This window comes from Mobula birostris, chromosome 26, assembly GCF_030028105.1.
Source record: "Mobula birostris isolate sMobBir1 chromosome 26, sMobBir1.hap1, whole genome shotgun sequence".
NCBI lineage: Eukaryota > Metazoa > Chordata > Chondrichthyes > Myliobatiformes > Myliobatidae > Mobula > Mobula birostris.
The window spans coordinates 26,459,377-26,485,136 of NC_092395.1; the positions used below are offsets into that span (position 1 = coordinate 26,459,377).

A 25,760-nucleotide genomic window follows, 5' to 3' on the forward strand; every position below is an offset into this window, starting at 1 on the left:
AGGAAACGCACCGTTATGTTAGGATGAATGCTGTCCAAGTGTTTAGGATGGGCTGGCGCATTGTCAAGCAACAAAAGAACTTTAAAGGCAAGATTCTGTTCCCGACAGAAGCGTCCCAGAGCTGTGTTGCCTTCAGCTGATGCTGCGCTGTTTATAATTTCCAACTTTTTTTCAAGTGTTAAAGCGGTTCTCTGCTGCTCGGCTGACGGCCCAAGACATGACATCGGACGCTTAGGAGGCATAGTTAAATATTTCAAGTGCAAAATCACTGCACCGTAGGTATAACCAACAGAAGTTTAAGATCGCGCATCCACACCTTGCCAAAACCAATGCGAGAGTGGTGGGAGAGAGATTGTAAGGCATGCGCACCTGACTTGTATTGGCGGGAAAGCAGTGCTTCTTGTCCCAACAGTGAGACTGTGAAGTGTGCACACGTGACTTGTATTGGCGGGAAGGCAGTGCTGCTCGCATAACTGTGAATTTTGGACGCATGTAATGAGACGTTGGTAGAAATAGGTTCCTCGCATAACTGTGAATCCACATAGTCTGAAGACGCATATAACGAGGATAGGGTGTATATGGTGACATATGTACTTTGATAATAAAATTTACTTTGAACTTTGAATGTATGTACAGTGTTGTTGGCTTGCTTACGGTTCAGCTAGGATGTAGGAGTGGTTTATGTATTTCTAAATCAGGATGAAGTATAACATGGAAAGGTGCCTTGCATGGTGACTTTCCTGTATGCCTTGTGCTCTTGCCTTGGTAATAGGAGTTCAGAGGCTATAAGGTGCTATTCCGTAAGCAAGTTTGCATGTTCCTTCCCATCTGCAAGTGGGTTTCCTCTGGGTGCTCTGGTTTCCTCCCACAGTCCAAAGTCCGATTAGTAGATCATTGTAAATTATCTCATGATTAGGCTAGGGTTAAATCGCTAAGTTGCTGAGCATTCAGCTTGAAAGGCCAGTAGGGCCTATTCCGCACTTTTTCTCTAAATAAAAATAATTTACATCATTTTGGTGAACAACTGCATTTTGTATATAGTGCACAATGGCCACATTATGACTATGGAAGATGGAATGAATGTTATTGGTGGAGAACTTGGCACCTATCTGGATATTGTTGAGCTTATTGAGTGTTATTAAAATGCACTCACTAGTAGAATATTCTATCATATTCCATTTATGATTTATCCTTTGGGGAGTTAAGATGTCAGTTGCTTGTCATAATCTTTGTAGCAACTGTGTGACTAGTCCAATTAAGTTTCTCATCAGCAGTAAACCCCAGAAGGCTGGTAGGACTGCCATGAGATGTAGCAGGAACATTTATATTCTCTCCTCTTTTGTGCCATGAATGATCTTGCCTTTTAGACAAACCATGTGAGAATGTGGAATACTTTGGATCCAGTTTTTCACTAGTTATCGTAAGTGGGGGAGGGGGAAATGACTGACAATCATCATACAATATAAAGAACAGCATCTTCTGTGCAAGCTATTTCTCAGATCTTGATGAGCCTGACTCATCATCTTTGTGCTCTACTCAGACAATGTGTGAATCAACATTTCCAGTTTAACCACCACCACTCCTTTTAATGGGTTCATAGTAATCTCACTCCTCTGCAGTGTGCTTTACAAGAAAGATTTTAGTAACTCTTTTTAACATTCAAATCAATCTTTCCATTTTTCTTTTCTTCCTGCCTCCTATTAGGACACAAAAATAAGAATTACCAAATTAAAATTCTATGACTCAGAAAATCATGGGGATTAATTCTTAACAGAATCCTCAATTGGCCCAGGCAGAGTGAAAACCCTACCACTTTAAAGATCAAGGGTTTGTTTTATTGTCAAAGTATGTACGCAAATACAACTCTGAAATTTGCCTTCTCCAGGTAACTATAGAATACAGAAAACCATGCAAGTACTGAAAGAAAGACATCAATTCCCACACACAAAAAGAAAAAGAAACAAAAACTCACAAACTCCAAACACCCCCATCCCCTCCCTTGCACAAAAACTAACAGATTGCCCAAACCCCCAGTCCGCCAATCCACAACAAGAAAGAATGGGCAAAAACACGAAAGAAAGCATAGAACTGAAAGAAACCAACTTGAACTACAGTCCAATCCATTAATCTCCAAGGGCAGCGACTCGAACCAGAGGCCCCTCTAAGGGTAGCATCTGTTTTTACAAGAGATGCCTTTTCCTCCCAAACGGGTTACATTCTCTGGGTATCTTTTGATGTATTCTTACCTTGCTGTTCCTCTAAGTATCGCTCATTATTCTGAAAGCACGATTCCTGACCTAGTAATTTTAGTCTTTGAAATTGCAGAATCACTTTGGAATATGTGTCCACAAATCCTTAAAATTAGCAAGACAGGCAGATAATGTAGTTAAAAAGGAACACAAGGTTCTTTCATTTATTAGTTTAAGCATTGAATATAAAGGGCAGTAATGCTAAACTTATGCTGTACTTGAGTTCTGCATACAGTTCTGATCTCAATATTACAGGAAAAATGTGATTGTAAAGACATGGAGGAGATTTATGTGGCTGTTACCAGAAAATTACAGTTGACAAAAGAATGCATTAGGGTGACTTTCTTTGGATCAAAGAGGGGTGAGGGAAAATATAATTAAGTCGTTCAACATTTAGAAAGACATAGATAACTAGAAAGGGTCAATTTCCCTTAAGGCCTGTACAGCAGGATTAGGGGGAAGATAGGGAAACATCTTTTCACCCAAAGGGTAGTACATGTTCAGAACTCACTGACTGAAAGGGTGGAAGAGGCAGAAACCCAAATTGTGTTTAAACAGCGCTCAGATGTATACTTAAAGAACCTTAATCTCTAGGAGAGTAGACCTAATGCTGAATTGTGGGTTTAGCTGGGGGGCACTTTTATTCAACTGGCATGTATTCAATAGGCCAAGTAACTTCCTGTATTATAAATTTCCCATGACTCTTATCACTATATTTTAATTACTGATCCCAGTGCATCCTACTATGCAATTATTAACTACTGTTTTATTTCCATGACTGTTCAAAAGGTAGTGTTTAATTTTGATAGATACATGCAGCATAAAATGTGAATGTGCTTTAATACTCCAGGCATTGGTTTATCATATTTGGCTTTTTTTGGGTTTCATTGTAGCTGCTGTGATCACTTTTAATTTTGGCTTCTCTTCTACTTTCAGTTAAAAGAGTGCTATCCAAGCTAACTGGTGGCATTCCTGATGCTGTTCCTGAAAGGAGACGGCCCACACCAGTGAACTTGGCGAATGTGATGAAGAAATGTGCTAACAGTGTTTCCCAACGGCCCTATCGAGACCGAGTCATCCACTTACTGGCTCTGAAACCCTATAAAAAACCAGAATTAATTGTTCGATTGCAGAAGGATGGGGTCAGTCAGCAGGACAAGGACTCCTTGGAAAATCTCCTGCAGCAGGTAACCAACCTCTACAAGTATGTCTTAAGTTATTTCCTCATTTTGAAAGTAACCCAAAGTAAAGAGGGTTAGGTGTTCCAATGAGATTCTCTTTTAAAAGTATCTGCTTGCTTGTTGTCTTCAGCAGAAACAATCAGTGTCATCGACAGTAGCATGGATTGTTGAGAACATTAGTGTGTCAAATCACAGCTTATGCGGGTCAAGGATGACCTAAGGCTCAGGTCGGCTGGCGTTTACAGGATTCCCTGTGAATGCGGAGCAGCGTATATTGGCCAGATGGGACACACGGTGGAAACTGGCATCAAGGGGCACCAGAGGTCTATCCATTTGGGTTACCAGGAGAAGAACACTACATTCGCAATAGCCATAGGATTGGCTTCAATGGCACACATACTACTGTGCCATATGAATGGCTTTTGAGACTGCCTGGTAAAGGAAGCCATTGAAATAAAACTAAAGGAAAAGAATTTTAACAAAGACGAAAGTCTCACTCTAAGAAAGAACTAGAATTTGATTGTAAGCAAAGTGGGAGAATAGAAACCTGATTGGATGAGGACTAACCAATCAGGAGGGATGGACTACGGGGTGGTATAAATACCATCAGACTAGACATGCCTGGGCATAATCCCTGATGAAGATAGCAGTTTGTCCTCAAAGCATTAGATATATTCGATACCTGTACCCGGCTGGAAGCCTGAGAAGAGTTCATTCCTCGGTATTTTGTCTACCCCTCGCTACCATAATCATATTTGGTAATTACCAATTATGATTAAGCAACTAGCATAATCAAATATCCAATCTATCCCAGACAATCTGTCATCTTCCTCTCCTATCAAACAGAAGATTACAGAAGCCTGAAGGCATACACCACCAGCCTCAAGGACAGCTTCTGTCTCACTATAAGAAGACTATTGAATGGTTCCCTAGTATATTAAGATGGACTCTTGACCTCATAATCTACCTTGTTGTGACTTTGCGACTTGTTGCCTATCTGAACTGCACTTTCCCTGTGCTGTAACTCTTTATTCTGCATGGTTATTGTTTTACCATGACTACCTCAATGCACTGTTATAATGAATTGATCTGTATGGTCAGTGCGCAAGGCATGTTTTTCCACTGCAGCTCAGTACCTGTGACAATAATAAATCAATTTATCAATTTACGAAAATGGGTAAAGAACATTGAGAGGATGTTGCACTCCATGTGCGTACATACTCAGGAGTTCTTGGTACCAAGAATCATACAGCACAGATAGGTCGAATCCCACGCATCTTGTTTGCCTCGCAGGTTTTTGGAACCACTTAAATCAGTTCCATTCCACTGTCCTCTCCTCATTTCCCAGTAATTTCTCCTTTACAAATACTGCATTGATAATGTATCTGTTTGGGCTGTATTATGTTATGAAAGATTCTTGGGTTATTTCTTCTACACCCCAAATTCTTCCACTATTCAGCTAAGACATTCCATATAGTCATATAGATATGAATTAGATGCAGTTGTAGACCACTCAGCCTATCAAGCCTGCTCCATAAATAATGGCTAATATTAATAATTCACTCTTGGAAAAGAATACTGTTAGGAGGACAAGATCCTCATCTTGACTGATTACCTTAAATCTCTAGCCTCTGGTTACTGACCTTTAATATCAGTAATCTCCTTATTTCTTATTTGTCAAAAATCTTTCCTTGTGATTGGTTTGGTAGCACTTTCTAGTTCCTAGAACTAGAGTCTTATCAAACCTGAAAATAAATGTCAGTTGTCAATCAGTCCTCTGGGTTAGTAAAACCAGGCAGATTGGTATCATTAGGAGAAAAGTTGTTGTAGTACAGACCGACCATAAGTTTGTAACACTGAATCCTATGTGATCCAGGCATTATAAATCATTCATTTCTATCTTGGGTACCAGTGACTTTGCTACCAATTTTACATTTGAAGTCCAAATCTGTGTATATTCTAGAAAGTTCACTGATACCAAGAGATTTCTGAAGTAATCATTAAAGTTCCCACAAAAAGGATTGTTGTTCAGCTGTTAACCTTTGTTGGAGTTTGTGTGAATAACACAATGCCTCCCTCAATTTCTGGTCTCTTCATTGAGTTAATGTTGGCTGCAGATTCACGATGTGGTTTGCTGAATTTGTTGCTGATGAAATCTCTTCTGATAAAGTTCATAATGATATCTTGGGAAATGTCTGCAGAGTACAAGTAGCAGATTTTGCTTGTGGTTGGAAAGGTTACGGTCGGTTTACTCAAGGGCAGCTAATCCAGTCCAGTGTTCTTGGAAGATTGCTTGAAACCCAAATGACAGCCGCAATTGACTGCAAAGAATCAATTTACTTTGAAGACAAAGCATTATTCTGACCATGGACAGTATTAGTGTTGAGAATATTGAACCATTTTCTCCATTTTATCTGTACTGAGCACTTGAATATTGCAGGGGTTAGATAATGACTGGCTGAGTTGTTTTCTGCTGTGTTGCAGGTTGCTAACCTGAATGTCAAAGATGGTACGTTCACCCTGAAAGACTTTGCATACAAGGAGATCCAAAAGGACTGGCCTGGATACTCAGATGGTGACCAGCAGTTACTAAAGAGAGTTCTTGTTCGGTAGGTTACATTAACAATTAACACTTGTATAGAAAATGCCCTGAGCAGTTCTACAGAGCTTGGATGGTGGTGGATGCGTAGAATCAATAAAGGGAGTAAAAGTTTGAAATTGCCAGAGTTGCGTGGAAAAGATAGATTTTCAACTAGATTGTAATGATAGTGAGGAAACACCATTAACACTCTATTAGGATTGAACAGATGAGCATCAACACTTGTACTGTGCTGTTAGGTACAGGCACAGACCAAGTCAAAAAATTGTGAACTAATCATTAAGATTGAGAACACGGGTATCTCTCCTTGACCTTTGGGGCCTGCTTCCATTCAATGTTATCAAGATCAATAACTTTGCCACTGACAAAATACCCAAATGGTGGGAGTAGGCAGGGAATCATGGAGAGGAAGTGTCCCATTGAGCTGTAACGCCATTGGATCAGCCACTTAAAATAGTTGGTCATTGCAGCAAGTCAGAAATAGGTTATTGTCACTCTGCAACAGACAGGTACTCAGAAGCTCCTCTGTCTGTAGGGCTGTGCTAAAATAACTTTTCATTTGCCTAACTGTTGAATTGTGGACCAAGCTGCCTACTTGACAGCACACTGCCCACTTCTTCCACCACCAGAGCTCACGGGTGCATGTTGTCTGTAAAATTCACTGCAGTAAATCATCAAAGTTTCTGTGAATGCAACTCTTTACGGCCCACCACTCAGAAGGACAAGGCAACTTGTGGTGTTAATGTATCCAAGCTCCTCTCCCCTTTCTCCCCCCCCCCCCCCGAATCATGGTGGAATCCACTGCTAGCAATATTAAGCATCAAATTTGAACCAGAAAATAATTTTTTAAATGTTGCACTTAACGCAGCGCCATATGATGGAATATCTACCCGAGCATTGTAGTTCCAATTTTGAGGTGGAAAAAATGTCTCCTGGCAAATGTTTGCAAATTTTGAATGCATAAGAATTGGTAAAGGGATTTTCTGAATTTTTATCTGGCGGCTGTTTGTTACATTGGAATTGCACGAGGTACAGTGAATTATTTCAAGTGCAGTGACTATTGTGTGGGCACAATAGTATTATGTGGTAGTTGGATTCATGAAGAACAACTGGATATTTAATAACAGCCAGGTATTTTGCTTCTCCATCCTTTTTAAGTTTTCTTTTGTATGATACCACTCAGGAAATGATGTCATCTGGCAGGAAATATGCTGATAATATTGAAGCAGGTGGGGAAATCCCTGGAAATACTGACAAACTGTGGATGTTCCCCTCACCTCACCCTCCCCAGGATTGTTTCTTCCATTCCAGAAACACTTAAAGACTGGAAGTTCCCTTAGAGATGATGATATGTACTGCCATTTGACACGGAAGTATGGACACTACCAGGATATTGCCCAGGAAATGTTGATTTACAGGGATTCTCCATTCCAACCTCTGAAACAATGGCACTTCCATTTAATTAATCATTGCCTTTATGTAATAATCGTGGAAGTTAAATAATATAAAGATGCTGATGCAGTTTTTCCAGTTGCACCTAAGTTTTCTAAACTCTGTGGAACACAGGCCAGTCTGTGCAAACTACCCTCACACTTCAACCATTTTAACACCATCATTTTGGCATGTTTGTGCTTTATCTTCTAAAGGATGTTTACTAGGTGCAGCAACAATTATGCACCCATGCAGAAATGGTCTGGCAGCTTGAAATGCAAGGACATTCATGATTCTTAATTTGTGAACCTCTTTTTTTATTATTTCCTTAGTTATTTTTATTTCTTCTGCATTTTCCCTGTGAATTTTTAGGTTGTTTGATATAATCAAGCTGAGAGTATTTAGTTAGCAGAGTGAAACTCACGATCCTTTATAAATGGCAGTCCATTCCCCTCTACCCACATACTGTGCCCACATCACTTTGAGCAAGATGTACTGTTGCAGAATGGTGATCTCGGCTGATGCACCTGCTGTATTCATCAACAGTTAGTTTGTGTCATCCAAGCTTCTGTCTAGATCTGAAGCTTTGCAGCTTTGTTCTTTTTGACAACAAAATACATGACAGTCACAATCATTTTATTCAAAATCGGCCCCTGCAGTGTCTGCTCTTTCAAAGTCTTAGCTTGGCAGCTTTCCAACTCCTGATAAATAGTTGCTCTCAATTTCAAACTAAATCTCATATTGACCAGAACTTGCTCTACTGATTATTCTGGAAAAAAGTTGCTCCGTATAGTTACAGAATCAGTCGCCACACTGAAAACATTACTCACCTTGCATATCCCTCGGTGTCAAAAATGACTTTCACTCTAGTATGGTGGATTCCAAGGTGGTTGATGAAGACTACCACAGATGGGATAGATGGTGGGTGGGTGGGTTGGTGGTGCACTCCTGTTTATTCTGGGTTTGTGTGTCCTCCCAAATGTTCCTCCTTCAGTTTGAGCAGTCGTGGACCAGGAATTTCCAGGAGGCAGTGGGATTGCTGCATTTTTTTTGAGGTTTTGAAGGCATTCTGGGATTTTTTCCTCTATCTGCCTAATTTAGATTTTTAGATTTAGATTCAACTTTATTGTCATTGTGCCGAGTACAGATACAAAGCCAATGAAATGCATTTAGCATTTGACCAGAAATGCAAAGAATAGTGTTATTTACAAAATAACTGCGAATTAAAAAAGTGCTACAGCACACAAATATAGAAGTACTGAGACAGTACAATATGGGTGCAATACTGCTTAGCGCTGTGATGAGAGGTTCAGCAGAGTCACAGCCTCAGGGAAGAAGCTCTTCCTGTGCCTGCTGGTGCGGGAGCAGAGGCTCCTGTAGCGCCTACCGGATGGGAGGAGAGTGAAAAGTCCATGGTTAGGGTGAGATGCATCCCTGATAATGCTTTTCGCCCTGCCCAGGCAACGTTTATGGTAGATGTTCTCAATGGTCTCAATGGTTGGCAATTGGGTAGCCACTGGGCAGTTTTCACCACACGCTGGAGTTCTTTGTGGTCCGATACGGGATAATTGCCATACCGCACTGAGGTGCAGTTGGTGAGTATGCTCTCAATGGTACAGCGGTAAAAGTCCATCAGTATCCTGTGACAGAGGTGAGCTTTCTTGATGCTCCGCAGGAAGTAAAGGCGCTGTTGCGCCTTTTTGATCAGGATGGAGGAGTTCAGGGACCAGGTGAGATCCTCGGAAATGTGGACACCAAGGAATTTGAAGCTTGATACACGCTCCACTACAGTTCCGTTGATGTAGATGGGGACGTGAGTGTGACTCCTGATATGCCTGAAGTCCACAATGATCTCCTTGGTCTTCTGCGTGTTAAGGGCCAGATTGTTGTCGGCACACCACGCAGCCAGGTGCTGGACCTTGTCCTTAATGGTATTCTGATGTCAGTTTGTTTGGCCTGGGGGAGGATACTGCAGTTGGTTTGCTTATCTTGTCGGTGGATATTTTGGTGACAGCATTATCATCTCTGCACTGCTTTAATATGCTTGATACAGGTAGTCCAAGCCAGTAGGAGCACCAGAATCATTGCTGCATAGTAAGTTAAATTTTGTGTCAGGTTTGAAATCTTGATATTCAAGTAACTCAACAGATCAGACGGCATCCATGGAGGAATTTTTCAGACTGAGATCCTTCAGGACTGCATAGGAAATGGCAGAAGCCAGAACAAAATGGTAGGGAGAGGAGCACAAGCTGGCAGAAAATGGGCAAGTCCAGATGAGAGGGGGAAGGCAAGTAGGTGCAAGGAGCTTTGAAAGAAAATGATGTGAGAAGCTTGGAGGTGATATGTGGAAGAGGCAAAGGGTAGAGATAGAGGAACCTGATAGAAGCGGGCAGTAGACCATGGGATAAAGAGAAGGAGGTGGGAACCAGAGGGAGTTGATAGACAAGTTGTAAGAACAGCAGAGAAGAAGGGGTGAGAAGGCCACCAGAATGGGTGGAGGGGGGCGCACGACAAGGAATACTGAAGGGAGTAGTTACCAAAATTTAGAGAAATTGATGATGTACTACCAAGACGAAGGGGTGTTTCTCCTCCAGCCTGTGTCTGGACTCATGGCAGAGGAGGTGATGGAGAGACACGTCAGTGTTGCAATAGGAAGTGAAATTGAAATGGGTGATCACTGGGAGATACTGGCGTTTGCGGTGAATAGAGTGATGGTGCTTGACTAAATGGTTTCCCAGTCTGCATCAGGGCTCACAGATATAGAAGAGGAAGCACCGGGTGCCATAAATGAGACTGGCAGAGTCACAGGTGAAACACTGCTTGTTTAGGGTCCGGAATGGTGATGAGAGAGTTAGTGTAGCAGCAGGTGCAGCCCTTAGCATGGTTGCAAGGTTAAGTGCCAGGAGGGAGATTGGTGGGAAGGAGCAAGTGGACAAAGGGAGTCATGGAGAAAGCGATCCCTGCAGAAAGCAGATTGGCCAGTGGGGGGGGGGGAGGGGGGGTGGTTGTTGAATGTGCCTGGTGGCAGAAGTTGCGGAAAATGATGTGTTGGATACAGAGGTGGAAGGTGAGAACAAGAAGAAGCCTACGTTGTTAGGTTGGAGATAAGGGTAGACGTGAGGGAATTGGAGGAGAAATGGGTGAGAGTAGCATTGATAGTGATGGAAGGGAAATCTCATTGTCTTTTTTTTAAAGAGAGGACATCTCAGGCGCCCTGGAATGAAGAGCCTCTTAATGAGATCAGATGTGGTGGCGGCAGAGGAACTGAGAGAAGGGAATAGCTTTCTTATTAGTGACAGGCTAGGAAGTAGTATATTCAAGGTAACTGGGTTTGTGGATACCATCAATAGATAATCTATTTCTGGAGATGGAGACAGATCAAAAGGAGAGAGCTTTCAGAGACTGGCCAAGTAGATTTTGAGGGCAGGGTGGCCTCACATCATCTATTTTCCAGCTTTTCATGAACTCGTAGCTTCTTACATCATTGCCTTTCACTCTCCTTCCTCCATCCTCCTCACCTGGACTCACCTACTTCCTGGTAGCTTGTGCTCCTCTCCCTCCTACCTATTTTTATTCTGGCTTCTGCCCCTTTGCCTTCCTGTCCTGATGAAAGGATCTTGGTCCAAAAGATTGAACTACATTTTGTGTGTACTGCTCAAGATTTCCAACATCTACTCTATCTCCTGTACCTTGACTTCAAGTACCTTTTTCCTCAGATAGCCAAAGGCTGCTACTGACTGAAGATTAAAGTGAATTACATCATCCAGAGTCTCGTCAGGGGCAGTATTGTGCAATATGTTAAGTGGATAGTGAGCCTTGTGGATGTTGAGTGCGAGGGGCATACATCCTCAGATGATTTGGTGCTCTGCTTTCAAATGTCATTTGCCTACTGCAGCTCCAATACTAAAGTTGGGCAAGTTTGATTCTGGAGTAAGACCATAAGATATAGGAGCAGAAGTAGGCTATTTGACCCATCGAGTCTGCTCCGCCATTCAATCATGGGCTGATCCAATTCCTCCAGTCATCCCCACTCCCCTGCTTTCTCCCCGTACTCTTTGATGCCCTGGCTAACCAAGAGCCTATCTATCTCTGCCTTAAATATACCCAATGTCTTGGCCTCCACAGCTGCTCGTGGCAACAAATTCCACAGATTTACCACCTTCTGACTAAAGTAATTTATCTGCATCTCTGTTCTAAATGGACACCCTTGAATCCTGAAGTTGTGCCCTCTTGTCCTAGACTCCCCTGCCATGGGAAACTTTGCCATGTCTAATCTGTTCAGGCCTTTTAACATTCGGAATGTTTCTATTCATTCACCTGAACTCCAGGGAATACAACCCAAGAGCTGCCGGACATTCCTCATATGGTAACCCTCTCATTCCTGGAATTATTCTCATGACTCTTCTCTGAGCCCTCTCCAATGTCAGTATATCCTTTCCTAAATAAGGAGCCCAAAACTGCACACAATAGTCCAAGTGTGGTCTCACAAGTGCCTTGTAGAGCCTCAACATCACACCCCTGCTCTTATGTTCTATACCTCTAGAAATGAATGTCAACATATATAGGACCCTGGTCAGACCCCACACTTGGAGTACTGTCCTCAGTTCTGGTTGCCTCACTACAGGAAGGATGTGGAAACCATGGAAAGGGTGCAGAGGAGATTTACAAGGATGTTTCCTGGATTGGGGAGCATGTCTTATGAGAATAGGATCTGTGAACTCTGCCTTTTCTCTTTGGAGCAACAGAGGATGGGAGGTAACCTGACAGAGGTGTATAAGATGATGAGAGGTATTGATTGTGTGGATAGTCAGAGGCTTTTTCCCAGGGCTGAAATAGCTAACACGAGAGGGCACAGTTTTGAGGTGCTTGGAAGCAGGTACAAAGGAGATGTCAGGGGTAAGTTTTTTATGCAGAGAGTGGTGAGTGCGTAGAATGGGCTGCCAGCAACGGTGGTGGAGGCAGATACGATAGGATCTTTTAAGAGACTCCTGGATAGGTGCATGGAACTTAGAAAAATAAAGAGTTATGGGTAACAAAAGGTAACTTCTAAAGTAGATGTTCGGCACAGCATTGTGGGCGAAGAGCCTGCATTGTGCTGTAGGTTTTCTATCTTTGTTCCTATTGCATTCTCCTCCTTCACCACCGACTCAACCTGGAGGTTAACCTTTAGGGTATCCTGCACAAGGATACCCAAGTCCCTTTGTGTCTCTGCATTTTGAATTCTCTCCCCATCTCAAAACTAGTTTGCCTGTTTATTTCTTCCACCAAAGTGCATGGCCATACACTTTCCAACATTGTATTTCATTTACGACTTCTTTGCCCGTTCCCCTAAACTAAGTCTCTCTGCAGGCTCTCTGTTTCCTTAACACTACCTGCTCCTCCACCTATCTTTGTACCATTAGCAAATTTGGCCACAGATCCATCAATCCCATAGCCCAAATCATTGACACACATCGTAAAACGCAGAGTTCCCAACACCGACCCCTTTGGAACTCCACTGGTAACTGGCAGCCAGCCAGAATAGGATCCCTTTATTCCTACTTTCTGTTTTCTGCCAAACAGCCAATGCTCCACCCATGCTAGTAACTTCCCTGTAATTCCATGAGCTCTTATCTTACTAAGAGGCCTCATGTGCAGCACCTGTCAAAAGCCTTCTGAAAATCCAAGTACGCCATATTTACTGCATCTCCTTTGTCTGCCCTGCTTGTAATTTCCAAAAAAAAATTGCAGTTGGTTTGTCAGGCAGGATTTTCTTTTCAGGAAACCATGCTGGCTTTGGCCTATCTTGTCATGTGCCTCATCCCTAACAATCTATTCCAACAACTTCCCCAACCACTGATGTCAGGCTAACAGGTCTATAGTTTCCTTTCTGCTGCCTCCCACCCTTCTTAAATAGCGGAGTAACACTTGCAATTTTCCAGTCATCTGGTACAATGCCAGAATCTATCGATTCTTGAGAGATCATTGTTAATGCCTCCGCAATCTCTCCAGCTACTTCCTTCAGAACCCGAGGGTGCATTCCATCAGGTCCAGGAGATTTATCCACCCTCAGACCATTAAGCTCTCTGAGCACCTTCTCAGTCTTAATTTTCACTGCACAGACTTCACTTCCCTGATACTCTTGAGTGTCCGGTATAATGCACATGTCTTCCACTGTGAAGACTGATGCAAAATACACATTCAATTTCTCTGCCATCTCTGCATCTCTCATTACAATATCTCCAGTGTCATTTTCTATTGGTCCAATATCTACCCTCAACTCTCTTTTACCCTGTATATACTTAAAAAAGCTTTTAGTGTCTTCTTTGATACTAGTCGCTAGCTTCCTTCCAAAATTCATCTTTTCCTTCCTAATGACCTTCTTAGTTCCCTTCTGCAAGTTTTTAAAATCTTCACAATCCTCCATCCTCCCACTAGCTCTGGCTTCCTTATATGCCCTCTCTTTTGCTTTTTCTTTGGCTCTGACTTCATTTGTCAGCCACAGTAGTGTCCTTCCATCTGAAAATTTCTGCTTATTTGGAATATATCTGTCTTGCACTTCCCTCATTTTTTGCAGAAGCTCCAGCCACTGCTGCTCTGCTGTCCTTCCTGCAAGTGTCCATTTCCAGTCAACTTTGGCCAGCTCCCCTCTCATGCCATTGTGATTTCCTTTATTCCACTGAAATACTGATGTATTGGATTTTCGTTTCTCCTTCTCAAATTTCAAAGTAAACTCGCTCATATTGTGATCACTGTTCCCTAAGGGTTCCTTAACTTTAAGCTCTCTTATCACCTCTGGATCATTGCACAACAGCCAATCCAGCACAGCCGATCCTCTAGTGGGCTCAACAGCAAGCTGTTATAGAAAGCTATCCCTTAGACATTCTACAAATTCTCTCTTGAGGTCCAGTATTGGCTTGGTTTTCCCAATCCACTTCCATGTTAAAATCCCCAACGATTATCATGGCTTTTGCCCTTCTGACACACCTTTTCTATCTCCTGCTGTAATTTGTAATCCATATCCCGGCTGCTGTTTGGAGGCCTGTATACAACTACCGTTAGAGTCCTTTTACCCTTGCCTTTTCTTAACTCAATGCATAGAGATTCCACACCTTCCGATCCTATGTCATCCCTTTCTAATGATTTAATATTATTTCTTATAGACAGGGCCACACCACCCCCTCTGCCTGCTAACCTATCTTTCTGATATACCAGCAACACACATAAAAGTTGCTGGTGAACGCAGCAGGCCAGGCAGCATCTCTAGGAAGAGGTGCAGTCGACGTTTCAGGCCGAGACCCTTCGTCAGGACTAACTGAAGGAAGAGTGAGTAAGGGATTTGAAAGTTGGAGGGGGAGGGGGAGATCCAAAATGATAGGAGAAGACAGGAGGGGGAGGGATGGAGCCAAGAGCTGGACAGGTGATAGGCAAAAGGGATACGAGAGGGTCATGGGACAGGAGGTCCGGGAAGAAAGACAAGGGCCTTGTCTTTCTTCCCGGACCTCCTGTCCCATGACCCTCTCGTATCCCTTTTGCCTATCACCTGTCCAGCTCTTGGCTCCATCCCTCCCCCTCCTGTCTTCTCCTATCATTTTGGATCTCCCCCTCCCCCTCCAACTTTCAAATCCCTTACTCACTCTTCCTTCAGTTAGTCCTGACGAAGGGTCTCGGCCTGAAACGTCGACTGCACCTCTTCCTAGAGATGCTGCCTGGCCTGCTGCGTTCACCAGCAACTTTTATGTGTGTTGCTTGAATTTCCAGCATCTGCAGAATTCCTGTTGTCCCAATGGAAGCCATCCTTTAGCCAAGTTTCAGAGATGGCCACAACGTCATACTTGCCAATCTGTAGCTGAATTTAAAGATCGTCCATTTTATTTCTTATGCTGCGTGTATTCAAATATAACACTTTTAGTCCAGTATTTGTTGCTTTCTGTTTTAATTGCATCACGCCTCTATTGCCCTGTAACCCTTCCCAGTGGCTGTGATTATGCCTCATCTCCTGCCTGTTCTTTCTATAATCTCTGTTGTACGCTATCTTTGATTTATTTCTGTTTCCCCTTCCTTAGCCCGATCATTCCAGTTCCCATTCCCCTGCCAGATTAGTTTAAACCCTCCCTAACAGTTCTTCTAAACCTGCTTGCTAGGCTATTGGACCCCTTTGGGTTCAGGTGTAACCCATGTTTTCTGTACAGGTTGTACCTCCCACAGAAGAGGCCCCAATGATCCATGAATCTGAAGCCCTGCCCCCTGCATCAGTCCCTCAGCCACACATTAATATGCCTGATCATGTTATTCTTGAGCTCGTTAGCATGTGGCACAGGCAGCAATCCTGAGATTACTACCCTGGAGGTCCTGCTTTTCAGCTTCCTACCTAACTCCCTGATTTCTCTCTTCAGGACTTTCTCCTTTTTTCTACCTATATCATTGGTACCAATGTCTAGCAAGACTTCTGGCTGTTCACCCACTCCCTTTAGAATACTCTTCATCTGATCCGAGACATCCCGTACCCTGGCATCTGGGAGGTATCACACCATGTGGGTATCTCTATCAGGCTGACAGAACCTCCTGTCTGTTCCCCTCATTATGGAATCCCCTATGACTACCACATTTCTCACCCTTCTCTTCCCCTTCTGCATCACAGAATCAGGCTCAGTGCCAGACACCTGATCACTGTGGTCATCCTTCGTTAGGTCTCCCCCCCTCAACAGCATCCAAAACGAGATAACGATTACTGAGGAGGATGGCTCTCTACTATCTGGACTCCTCCCTTCCCTGACAGTCACCCACTTAGCTAACTCCTACACCTCGGAGTGACTAACTCTCTGTAGCTCCTATCTATCTCCTGCTCACTTTCCCTAATAAGATGTAGGTCATCAAGTGGAGATGGACATTGAATGAATAGTTCCCATTTCAGATGTAGAATAGGACTGCTCCAGCAATAACGTTTTGTAGTGACGAAGACTGGGCAAAAAATGTCAAGGCAGAGGCTTGATATAGATCTTCATTGAGATTGGCGCTTTTATGCACCTGTTGGTTAGAATCACATCTTGTATGGCTTTATGAAACAAACATAAAATGAGAATTTGTTTGCAGGTGTTTTTCAAAGAAGTGCTCCACAGTACTTCTCGATTGACAGAGTTGAAGCCAACAAAGGTCTTTAATGTGTTATTCCTTGCATTACTCTCTGAATTATCGCATTGCAAGGTTCATGTACATAGTGCCTCTAGATGGGTGGAATCCACACTTATTCAGGGAAGAGCTCTTCAGCAATTGGGAAGAGTGACTGTGCAATCTGAAACTATTATTCACCTGATTACTTAATGATTCTGTGCTGTTAACCTTATTAAATCATTGAGTGAAGACTCCTCACAAATAAAATTAATACTTTGATGCTTCTAGAACAAATATGGATTAGCTTTTGCAGGTGTTTTGCTTGCAATAGAATCCTTTCTCCTTTTTGTGCATTCAACACACATAAGGTTTACATTCTCTTATACTGATTACTGTAAAATTCAGTCTCAAGTGTGATTTGATTGCTGTTCTGTATTCTTGAAGCTCAAGATTCTCAAGAGTTAATTGGTTTCTGCTTGCAGTCTGCTCTCAAATGGGCTAACTTGGAAATAAATTTTCTTATGAGCCGTGCTATTGGCTTAGAGACTGCCATTTCCTTAAATAGACACAAATAGGTTCAGCTGAGCCAGTCGGACCTGTACTTCCTTACCAGGCGTCAAGGAATCTATCACCTGAAGTTTTTACCAGATGTGATGGCATTTTTCTGGTGGACGCCATGGAAACTACAACATTGTGACCATATCTTGCTTCTATCGTGACAATATATTTAGATATTGTTTTAACTCAGTGTATTTGCTTCTGTCTTTTCACACTGAACTGGATGATTAGGAATCCATCAAAGGCAGTATAGTGCAAGTCTGGACAAATCTAGAGAGATGTTCTATCAAGCCTGTCATTAAAATTAAAAGCATATCATCTTTGCTTATTTGAATGATTATTTTCAACAACGAATAGCAGGGATGAGCAGATAGAAACCTACTATATGATCATAGGGTTCACAAGGATAAATATGGCAAAATTATTTCTATTCTGGGTGAGATAAGAGCCAAATACCATGATTTTAAATGCATTGAGAATTAATAACCCCAATAGGCAATCTGAGATAAACTTCTTAATCTACAAAGTTCTTACTCATATCCATTCGCCAAATTAACTTTTGTTCAAGGATGAAATATTTTGCACTGGCCACAGTCTTGCTGAATGCAGAGGTGGACATAGAGTAGTTACTTCACATGAAAGACTGTAGTTTCTTCTCTGTTCCCCAAAAACCAGGCAGAATAATAGTTTGGCATCAGCAAGATGGGCTTGAAGGGCCTGTTTCAATTATTATTTTTTGTTATATCATGCTTAAATTTGACCGGACACATCTTTAATAGTTGTCACATTTATCAAATACCCCTGTACTGTTTTTTTTTTATAAATCTAGATGGTGAATCTGATGTGTTAATGCTGTTGCATTGGAAACAAAGTAGGGGCTAGCTCTGGTGTCCACTGTTTTAGGATTAGCATTACCGGTTTTAGTGTCCATGCTTATATTCTGCTCTGCCATTGATCTGTCACTTGTTTCATATCAAGAGTTTGCATATATTTGTTTAAATAAACATATAATCTGAAACCTTTTAGGTTAAGAGTCACCTATTCAGTTCAGGCTTTCTGCATTCTCTCAGCATTCCCATGTAATGAAAGCTTTGCATTTATTTGATGTCAGCCTTTTATGGACAGGTTTGATCTTCCATCTTACTTTGATTCATGTACATTCTGGTGTGATCAGATGAATAATGTACATCAGGATACCCTAATGGCGACTGGTTTTCCCTTCGTCTTTGCTGCACTGTTAGCATACAAAATTGCCTCTGCCTGGACCTGAAGTACTCATTTACTCTGTTTGTATAGGAAATCTTATCAACTGCACAACTCTGGAGAGACACCTTCATCAAGTCCAAAAGACTGCACAGCTTCAGCCTCCCCACCACAGGTATGATCCCTGCAATGGTTAAGTGCTCTTTCCTGTTGTGTCTTGGTGTTCAGTTTAAGCCAAATTCCCTTCTGTACTGCAGTGACAGCGCCACCTGGTGGATGTTTAAATAACCGGTCATATCTAAAATTTGGTCATCACTAACATAGAAACATATAAGCAGAGAAAACCTACAGCACAATACAGGCCCTTCTGCCCACAATGCTGTGCCGAACATGTACTTCCTTTAGAAATTACCTAGGGTTACCCATAGCCCTCAATTTTTCTAAACTCCATGTACCTACCCAGGAGTCTCTTAAAAGACCCTACTGCATCTGCCTCCAGCACTGCCGCAGGCAGCTCATTCTACGCACTCACCACTCTCTACGTAAGAAAAAAACTTGCCCCGATATCTCCTCTGTACCTACTTCCAAGACCCTTAAAAGTGTGCCCTCTCATGTTAGCCATTTCAGCCTTGGGAAAAAGCCTCTGTCCACACAATCAATGCCTCTCATCACCTCTGTCAGGTCACCTCTCATCCTCCATCGCTCCAAGGAGAAAAGGTCAAGTCATCCAGGCAACATCCTTGTAAATCTCCTCTGCACCCTTTCTATGGTTTCCACATCCTTCCTGTAGTGAGATGATCAGAACTGAGCACAGTACTCCAAATGGGGTCTGACCAGGGTCCTATACAGCTGCAACATTACCTCCTGGCTCTTGAACTCAGTCCCACAGTTGATGAAGGGTACACCGCATGCCACCTTAACCACATAGTTAACCTGCACAGCAGCTTTGAGTATCCTATGGACTCAGACACCAACATCCCTCTGATCCTCCACACTGCCAGGAGTCTTACCATTAATACTACATTCTGCCATCATATTTGACCTACCAATGTGAACCACTTCACACTTATCTGGGATGACTGCCACTTCTCAGCCCAGTTTTGCATCCTGTCAATGTCCCACTGTAACCTCTGAAAGCTCTCCACACTATCCACAACACCCTCAATCTTTGTCATCAGCAAATTTACTAACCCATCTCTCCACTTCCTCATCTAGGTTACTTATAAAAATCACAAAGAGAAGGGGTCACAGAACAGATCCCTGAGGCACACCCCTGGTCACAGACCTCTGTGCAGAAAATGACCTTTCTACAAACACTCTTTGCCTTCTGTGGGCAAGCCAATTCTGGATCAACAAAGCAATGTCCCCTTGGATCCCATACCTCCTTACTTTCTCAATAAGCCTTGCATGGGATACCTTATCAAATGTCTTGCTGAAATCCATATACACGACATCTAATAACTTCAACTTATCTGAACTGCATAAAAGGCATTCCTGTTGATTAAATCATGAGACAATTCAGAGGGGTTTTATTTCTAGTTGCTAAATTAATAGCAGATTAAAATACTGTCTTTTACCCAGTGAGCACTCTTCAATTAGTTTTGAAAATTGGGCAATTCTGATCATATCTTGCACTTTTACATCTGGTGTCCTGTGAAGCCAATACCAAACACATTCTCATCTCCTGACTAAGGTTAAAAAGCTCACAAAGGATCAGAGGTAGTCTTGTCAGAAAGGTTTAATATTTCTTCCATCAACTATTCACCAATGATTCTTAATGTAGATATGCACCTGGGTGTTTTGTGATTAAGTCTTGATGGGATCCAGTTAGAGTATCACCAGCCATCTGTATCAGAATCGCCCATAATTCTGCCTTTTCCAGTCCAGAATGTAGCAATTTATAACTGGCTCTGGGTTCCCACTGTATAATATTTAAAAAAGTGAACTTGACAGGAGACTGATTGCCTTTGTCCTGGTCCCTGGACAAGTTAACTAGCAATTTCCATCATGCATTTTGGTGACAAATAATTCAGTTGTATCCAAATAAGCATGTAATTTTGAGTTAAGCAAATGGTTGGTTGCATCTTTCACTAAGATGCCAGATCCGGTTCCTCATGCATCGGGAAGCTTATCCTAGAATAACGATTTGGACCTGAACTTGCAGCACCGTTCTGGAGGCCCAGCTCCAGATTCCAGCTAAACTCAGAATGAGAAAGAAGTATAATAAGGTTGAATTTTTGAGTTGTAACCTTATGGGCTTCCTTTTTGGTGTATATGCAGTTCCTGGCTTATGACAGGATACGGTTCCTGAGAACTGTTGTAAACAAACTGTTGGTAAGTCAGAGTGAACAGAAGCAGCTGTAATAGGAGAGTGAGTAGCTACGGGAACAGCGCCTGTCAGCTGTCTTTGCTGACTCAATGAGTCTGCTCAGCATTGCCAACGTGGTCCAGTCCCCAGTGTTGCCATTGACAGCATTGAAGAGAAAGCACAAGGAAATGCTCCATTCCACCCAGCAAATGATGCATTTAGCCCTGCAGCAGCTGGCAAATCCATCCTTCATTCATATTTTATTTAGAGAGACAGCGCGGAACAGGCCCTTCTGGCCCAACGACTCACATCACTCAGCTGCCTACTTTACACCAGCCTAATCACAGGACAATTTACAATGACCAATTAACCTATTAGCCAGTAAGTGGACTGTGGGAGGACACTGGAACACCCAGAGAAAACCCACATGGTTCACAAGGGTTGAAAAGTTGGGCATTTATGACCAGGGCAGAACCTTGTCTTGTACTGTTTCATTGATCTGGTGAAGTTTCCATAACTTGTAATGTTGTTCCTCATCAGTTACTGACTTCATCCTCTCAAAGACATTGGGTGACTCACAATTTATGTTATGAAACATTCCCAACAAGCTGAGGGAGGAAAATACCTATATTCTCATATTTTAGCTTGTTGAGGACTAGTAACCTTGTCACTGTAAGCTGCAATGTTTATTTACTATCCATCCCATTAAATAACATATTTTCTTGCACATATCCCTTTTTAATGCACCTGTCTCCTCCCTGGAGAATTTTCTCTCAGCCTTCAAAATAGTATTGTTCCTTGTGAAGAAGAAAGCCGTTTACTGATGTGACATTGAACAGTTCCTATTAAACTGAGTTGTACCAAAATAACAATGTGTTTCCTCTCTCTAGAAACGGCCCGTACCTAATGATTTCATCGATCCACTGGCCAATAAGAAAACCAGGATATCTCTTTTGACCAGTCGAGTTCCTCCAACCTTGAATGGCAGGTTAAATCCTTCTAATGGGAAAGAGGCAGCAGCTCCCACCGTTGAATCAGCTGCTCCTGACTCTAGAAGCGCATCTTCCACCTTGCCGATGCTGGGGGATGTTCAGCGATCTCATGAACCTCTCTTGGACGCCAGCAATGATTCTACCCAGAATGGCAGGGGTTGTGAAGGCCCGGGGGCCTCAGAGAGACCTGGTTGTCCATTCCCTTCGCATTTGTCTCATCCGAGCGCGTCAAGCACTTCTTTATCTCACCTGAGGTCAAGAAAAAAATCTAAAAAGCACAAAGATAAGGAGCGAATAAGGGAGAAGGATGGAGTTGAGGAGGATTGTGGAGAACGAGAAAGAAATTCTGATTTTCTTCAAAGCTGCAGGGAGCAGAAAAAAGATTCTGTACCGAAACCTGCAGGTGAGTGTTAAGCTGGCCAGGCTCTCCCTTTTCAAAAAAATGTTAGTTCCATTTGTTAGTAATTCCAGTTATGAGAGTACTGGACACCACCATTCCAGTTCAGAGACTTACATCATTGCTGTCTTTACTGAATTTGTTTGTCTTCTCGAGCTGTCTTTGCCACACTCCACAGTATTATGTCTATAACTTACACATGTATCAACCTGCAATTAAGGCCTTTCTGACTATAGAGAAGGCAGTGCCATGCCCATTTGAATGTGCATGACTATCTCTATTCTCATCATGTGATCCACTGTTAGTCCATCTTTATGATTTAACTTCAATACATCTTTGTAGTTGTTTAGCAAACTTTTATCATCTGTCATGGAATGTAGGCACTTAACTTTCGACGTCAGGTTAGTTGGTAGCTGGAATGCAAATCAAGTGGCATTTTGTATCGAATGGTTCAGAGAGTTTCTTCAGTGTTGCTGGAATACTGTTAATCAGATTAGTGGAAGATTGTTTGTCTCTTGACACTGGAACTGCTTTCAGCAGAGAAAAGGTGAGTCACTCCTGTAGGGTACTAGCTTTTGACCTGGTATGTAGTCGATGAATTTACGTGGCTAGTCCAAGTACACTTCTATTCATTGCAGACCCCCAAGGATGTTTGGGATGGATTCAATAATTATTTCATTATCTGAGATGTATATGGAACTTAACATCTATGAACATCAGCATCTGATACCGAAGGAGGAAAGATGTCATTGAAGCAGCTGTAGATATTTGCATTATGAGCAGTAGTCGACATCATTTGTAATAGGTGTGACTTGGGGCAGTGGCAGGAATGTGGGCTTCAGGGATGTTAGATTAGTCATGATCCTGTTAATGGGCAGAGCAGGCTCAGTGATGGGGGCTCATGGTAAATGTTCTACTGTGGTTGACATTTCATGTTATAGATTTTGGTGGAGTACAATTCTTGGGTGTTTGTGGATGTTCAGCTTTGACCTCAGATCTTTTCAGAGTGTACCTCATGACTTTCATACCTCTTCCATCCATGTGCTTATCCAAACTTCTCTTAAATCTGTCTTCTTCACTGAGAATTATTCTCCATGAAGCGCACTTTCAGTATCATAAGCAAATCATGCTTTGACTATGTCCTTAGATTTAATGGGATCTGGAGTCAATACTAAGGACACATCCTCCTGACTAAATCAGCTATCTGCCATCTAGACCTGTAGCTCTGTCTTGCTGTGAAGTCAGAAAGTACACAAGGATGGTGGTAACATAATCTAGGATGTTGTTGTATAATGTGATTAATGTGTGTTGAATATATCAAGTTGTTCTATTAATAACCATGTAACAATTACAGCACAGAAACAGGCCATCTCGGCCCTTCTAGTCCGTGCCGAACGCTTACTCTCACCTAGTCCCACCGACCTGCACTCAGCCCATAACCCTCCGTTCCTTTCCTGTCCATATGGCTATCCAATTTTACTTTAAATGACAATATCGAACCTGCCTCTACCACTTCTACTGGAAGCTCGTTCCACACAGCTACCACTCTCTGAGTAAAGTTCCCCCTCGTGTTACCCCTAAACTTTTGCCCCCTAACTCTCAACTCATGTCCTCTTGTTTGAATCTTCCCTACTCTCAATGGAAAAAGCCTATCCACGTCAACTCTATCTATCCCCCTCGTAATTTTAAATACCTCTATCAAGTCCCCCCTCAACCTTGTACGCTCCAAAGAATAAAGACCCAACTTGTTCAACCTTTGTCTGTAACTTAGGTGATGAAACCCAGGTAACATTCTAGTAAATCTTCTCTATACTCTCTCTATTTTGTTGACATCCTTTTTATAATTCGGCAACCAGAACTGTACACAATATTCCAAATTTGGCCGTATCAATGCCTTGTACAATTTTAACATTACATCCCAACTCCTATACTCAGTGCTCTGACTTATAAAGGCCAGCATACCAAAAGCTTTCTTCACCACCCTATCCACATGAGATTCCACCTTCAGGAAACTATGCACCATTATCCCTAGTTCCCTCTGTTCTACAGCATTCTTCAATGCCCTACCATTTACCATGTATATCCTATTTTGATTAGTCCTACCAAAATGTAGCACCTCACACTTATCAGCTTTAAACTCCATCTGCCATCTTTCAGCCCACTCTTCTAACTGGCCTAAATCTCTCTTCAAGCTTTGAAAACCTACTTCATTATCCATGACGCCACCTATCTTAGTATCATCTGCATACTTACTAATCCAATTTACCACCCCATCATCCAGATCATTAATGTAAATGACAAACAACATTGGACCCAGTACAGATCCCTGAGGCACACCATTAGTCACCGGCTTCCAATCTGACAAACAGTTATCCACCACTACTCTCTGGCATCTCCCATCTAGCCACTGTGAATCCATTTTACTACTTTAATATTAATGCCTAACGATTGAACCTTCCTAACTAGCCTTCCGTGTGGAACCTTGTCAAAGGCCTTACTGAAGTCCATATGGACAACATCCACCGCTTTGCCCTCGTCAACTTTCTTAGTAACCTCTTCAAAAAATTCAATAAGATTTGTCAAACATGACCTTCCATGCACAAATCCATGTTGACTGTTCCTAATCAGAGCCTGTCTATCCAGATAATTATATATACCATCTCTAAGAATACTTTCCATTAACTTACCCACCACTGACGTCAAACTTACAGGCCGATAATTGCTAGGTTTACTCTTAGAACCCTTTTTAAACAATGGAACAACATGAGGAATACGCCTATCATCCAGCATCATCCCCATTTCTAATGACATTTGAAATATTTCTGTCAGAGCCCCTGCTATTTCTACGCTAACTTCCAAAGAACCGTAGAAACTACAGCACAGAAACAGGCCCTTTGGCCCTTCTTGGCTGTGCCGAACCATTTTCTGCCTAGTCCGACTGACCTGCACACGGACCATATCCCTCCATACACCTCCCATCCATGTATCTGTCCAATTTATTCTTAAATGTTAAAAAAAGAACCCGCATTTACCACCTCGTCTGGCAGCTCATTCCATACTCCCACCACTCTCTGTGTGAAGAAGCCCCCCCTAATGTTCCCTTTAAGCTTTTCCCCTCTAATGTTCCCTTTAAACTTTTCCCCCCCTCACCCTTAACCCATGTCCTCTGGTTTTTTTCTCCCCTTGCCTCAGTGGAAAAAGCCTGCTTGCACTCACTCAAGGTCCTAGGGAATATCCTGTAAGGACCCGGAGACTTATCCACTTTTATATTCCTTAAAAGCGCCAATACTTCCTCTTCTTTAATCATCATAGTTTCCATAACTTCCCTACCTGTTTCCCTTACCTTACACAATTCAATATCCTTCTCAGTGAATACCGAAGAAAAGAAATTGTTCAAAATCTCCCCCATCTCTTTTGGTTCCACACATAGCTATCCACTCTGATTCTCTAAGGGACCAATTTTATCCCTCACTATCCTTTTGCTATTAATATAACTGTAGAAACCCTTTGGATTTATTTTCACCTTACTTGCCAAAGCAACCTCGTATCTTCTTTTAGCTTTTCTAATTTTTTTCTTAAGATTCTTTTTACGTTCTTTATATTCCTCAAGCACTTCATTTACTCCATGCTGCCTATATTTATTGTAGAGATCTCTCTTTTTCCGAACCAAGTTTCCAATATCCCTTAAACCATGGCTCTCTCAAACTTTTAACCTTTCCTTCCAACCTAACGGAAACATAAAGATTCGGTAC

At 42.3% G+C, this 25,760-nt stretch overlaps 1 protein-coding gene across 1 annotated transcript in view; it reads left to right on the forward strand.

The window, feature by feature from the left end:
- Positions 1–25,760, forward strand: part of ell (elongation factor RNA polymerase II) — a 136,424-nt gene that overhangs the window by 96,953 nt on the left and 13,711 nt on the right. Inside the window, exons 5-8 of the mRNA XM_072244570.1 lie at positions 3,186–3,436; positions 5,915–6,039; positions 18,405–18,486; positions 21,510–22,014. Coding sequence (XP_072100671.1) covers positions 3,186–3,436; positions 5,915–6,039; positions 18,405–18,486; positions 21,510–22,014 — 963 coding nt within the window. The remainder of the gene's footprint in view (positions 1–3,185; positions 3,437–5,914; positions 6,040–18,404; positions 18,487–21,509; positions 22,015–25,760) is intronic.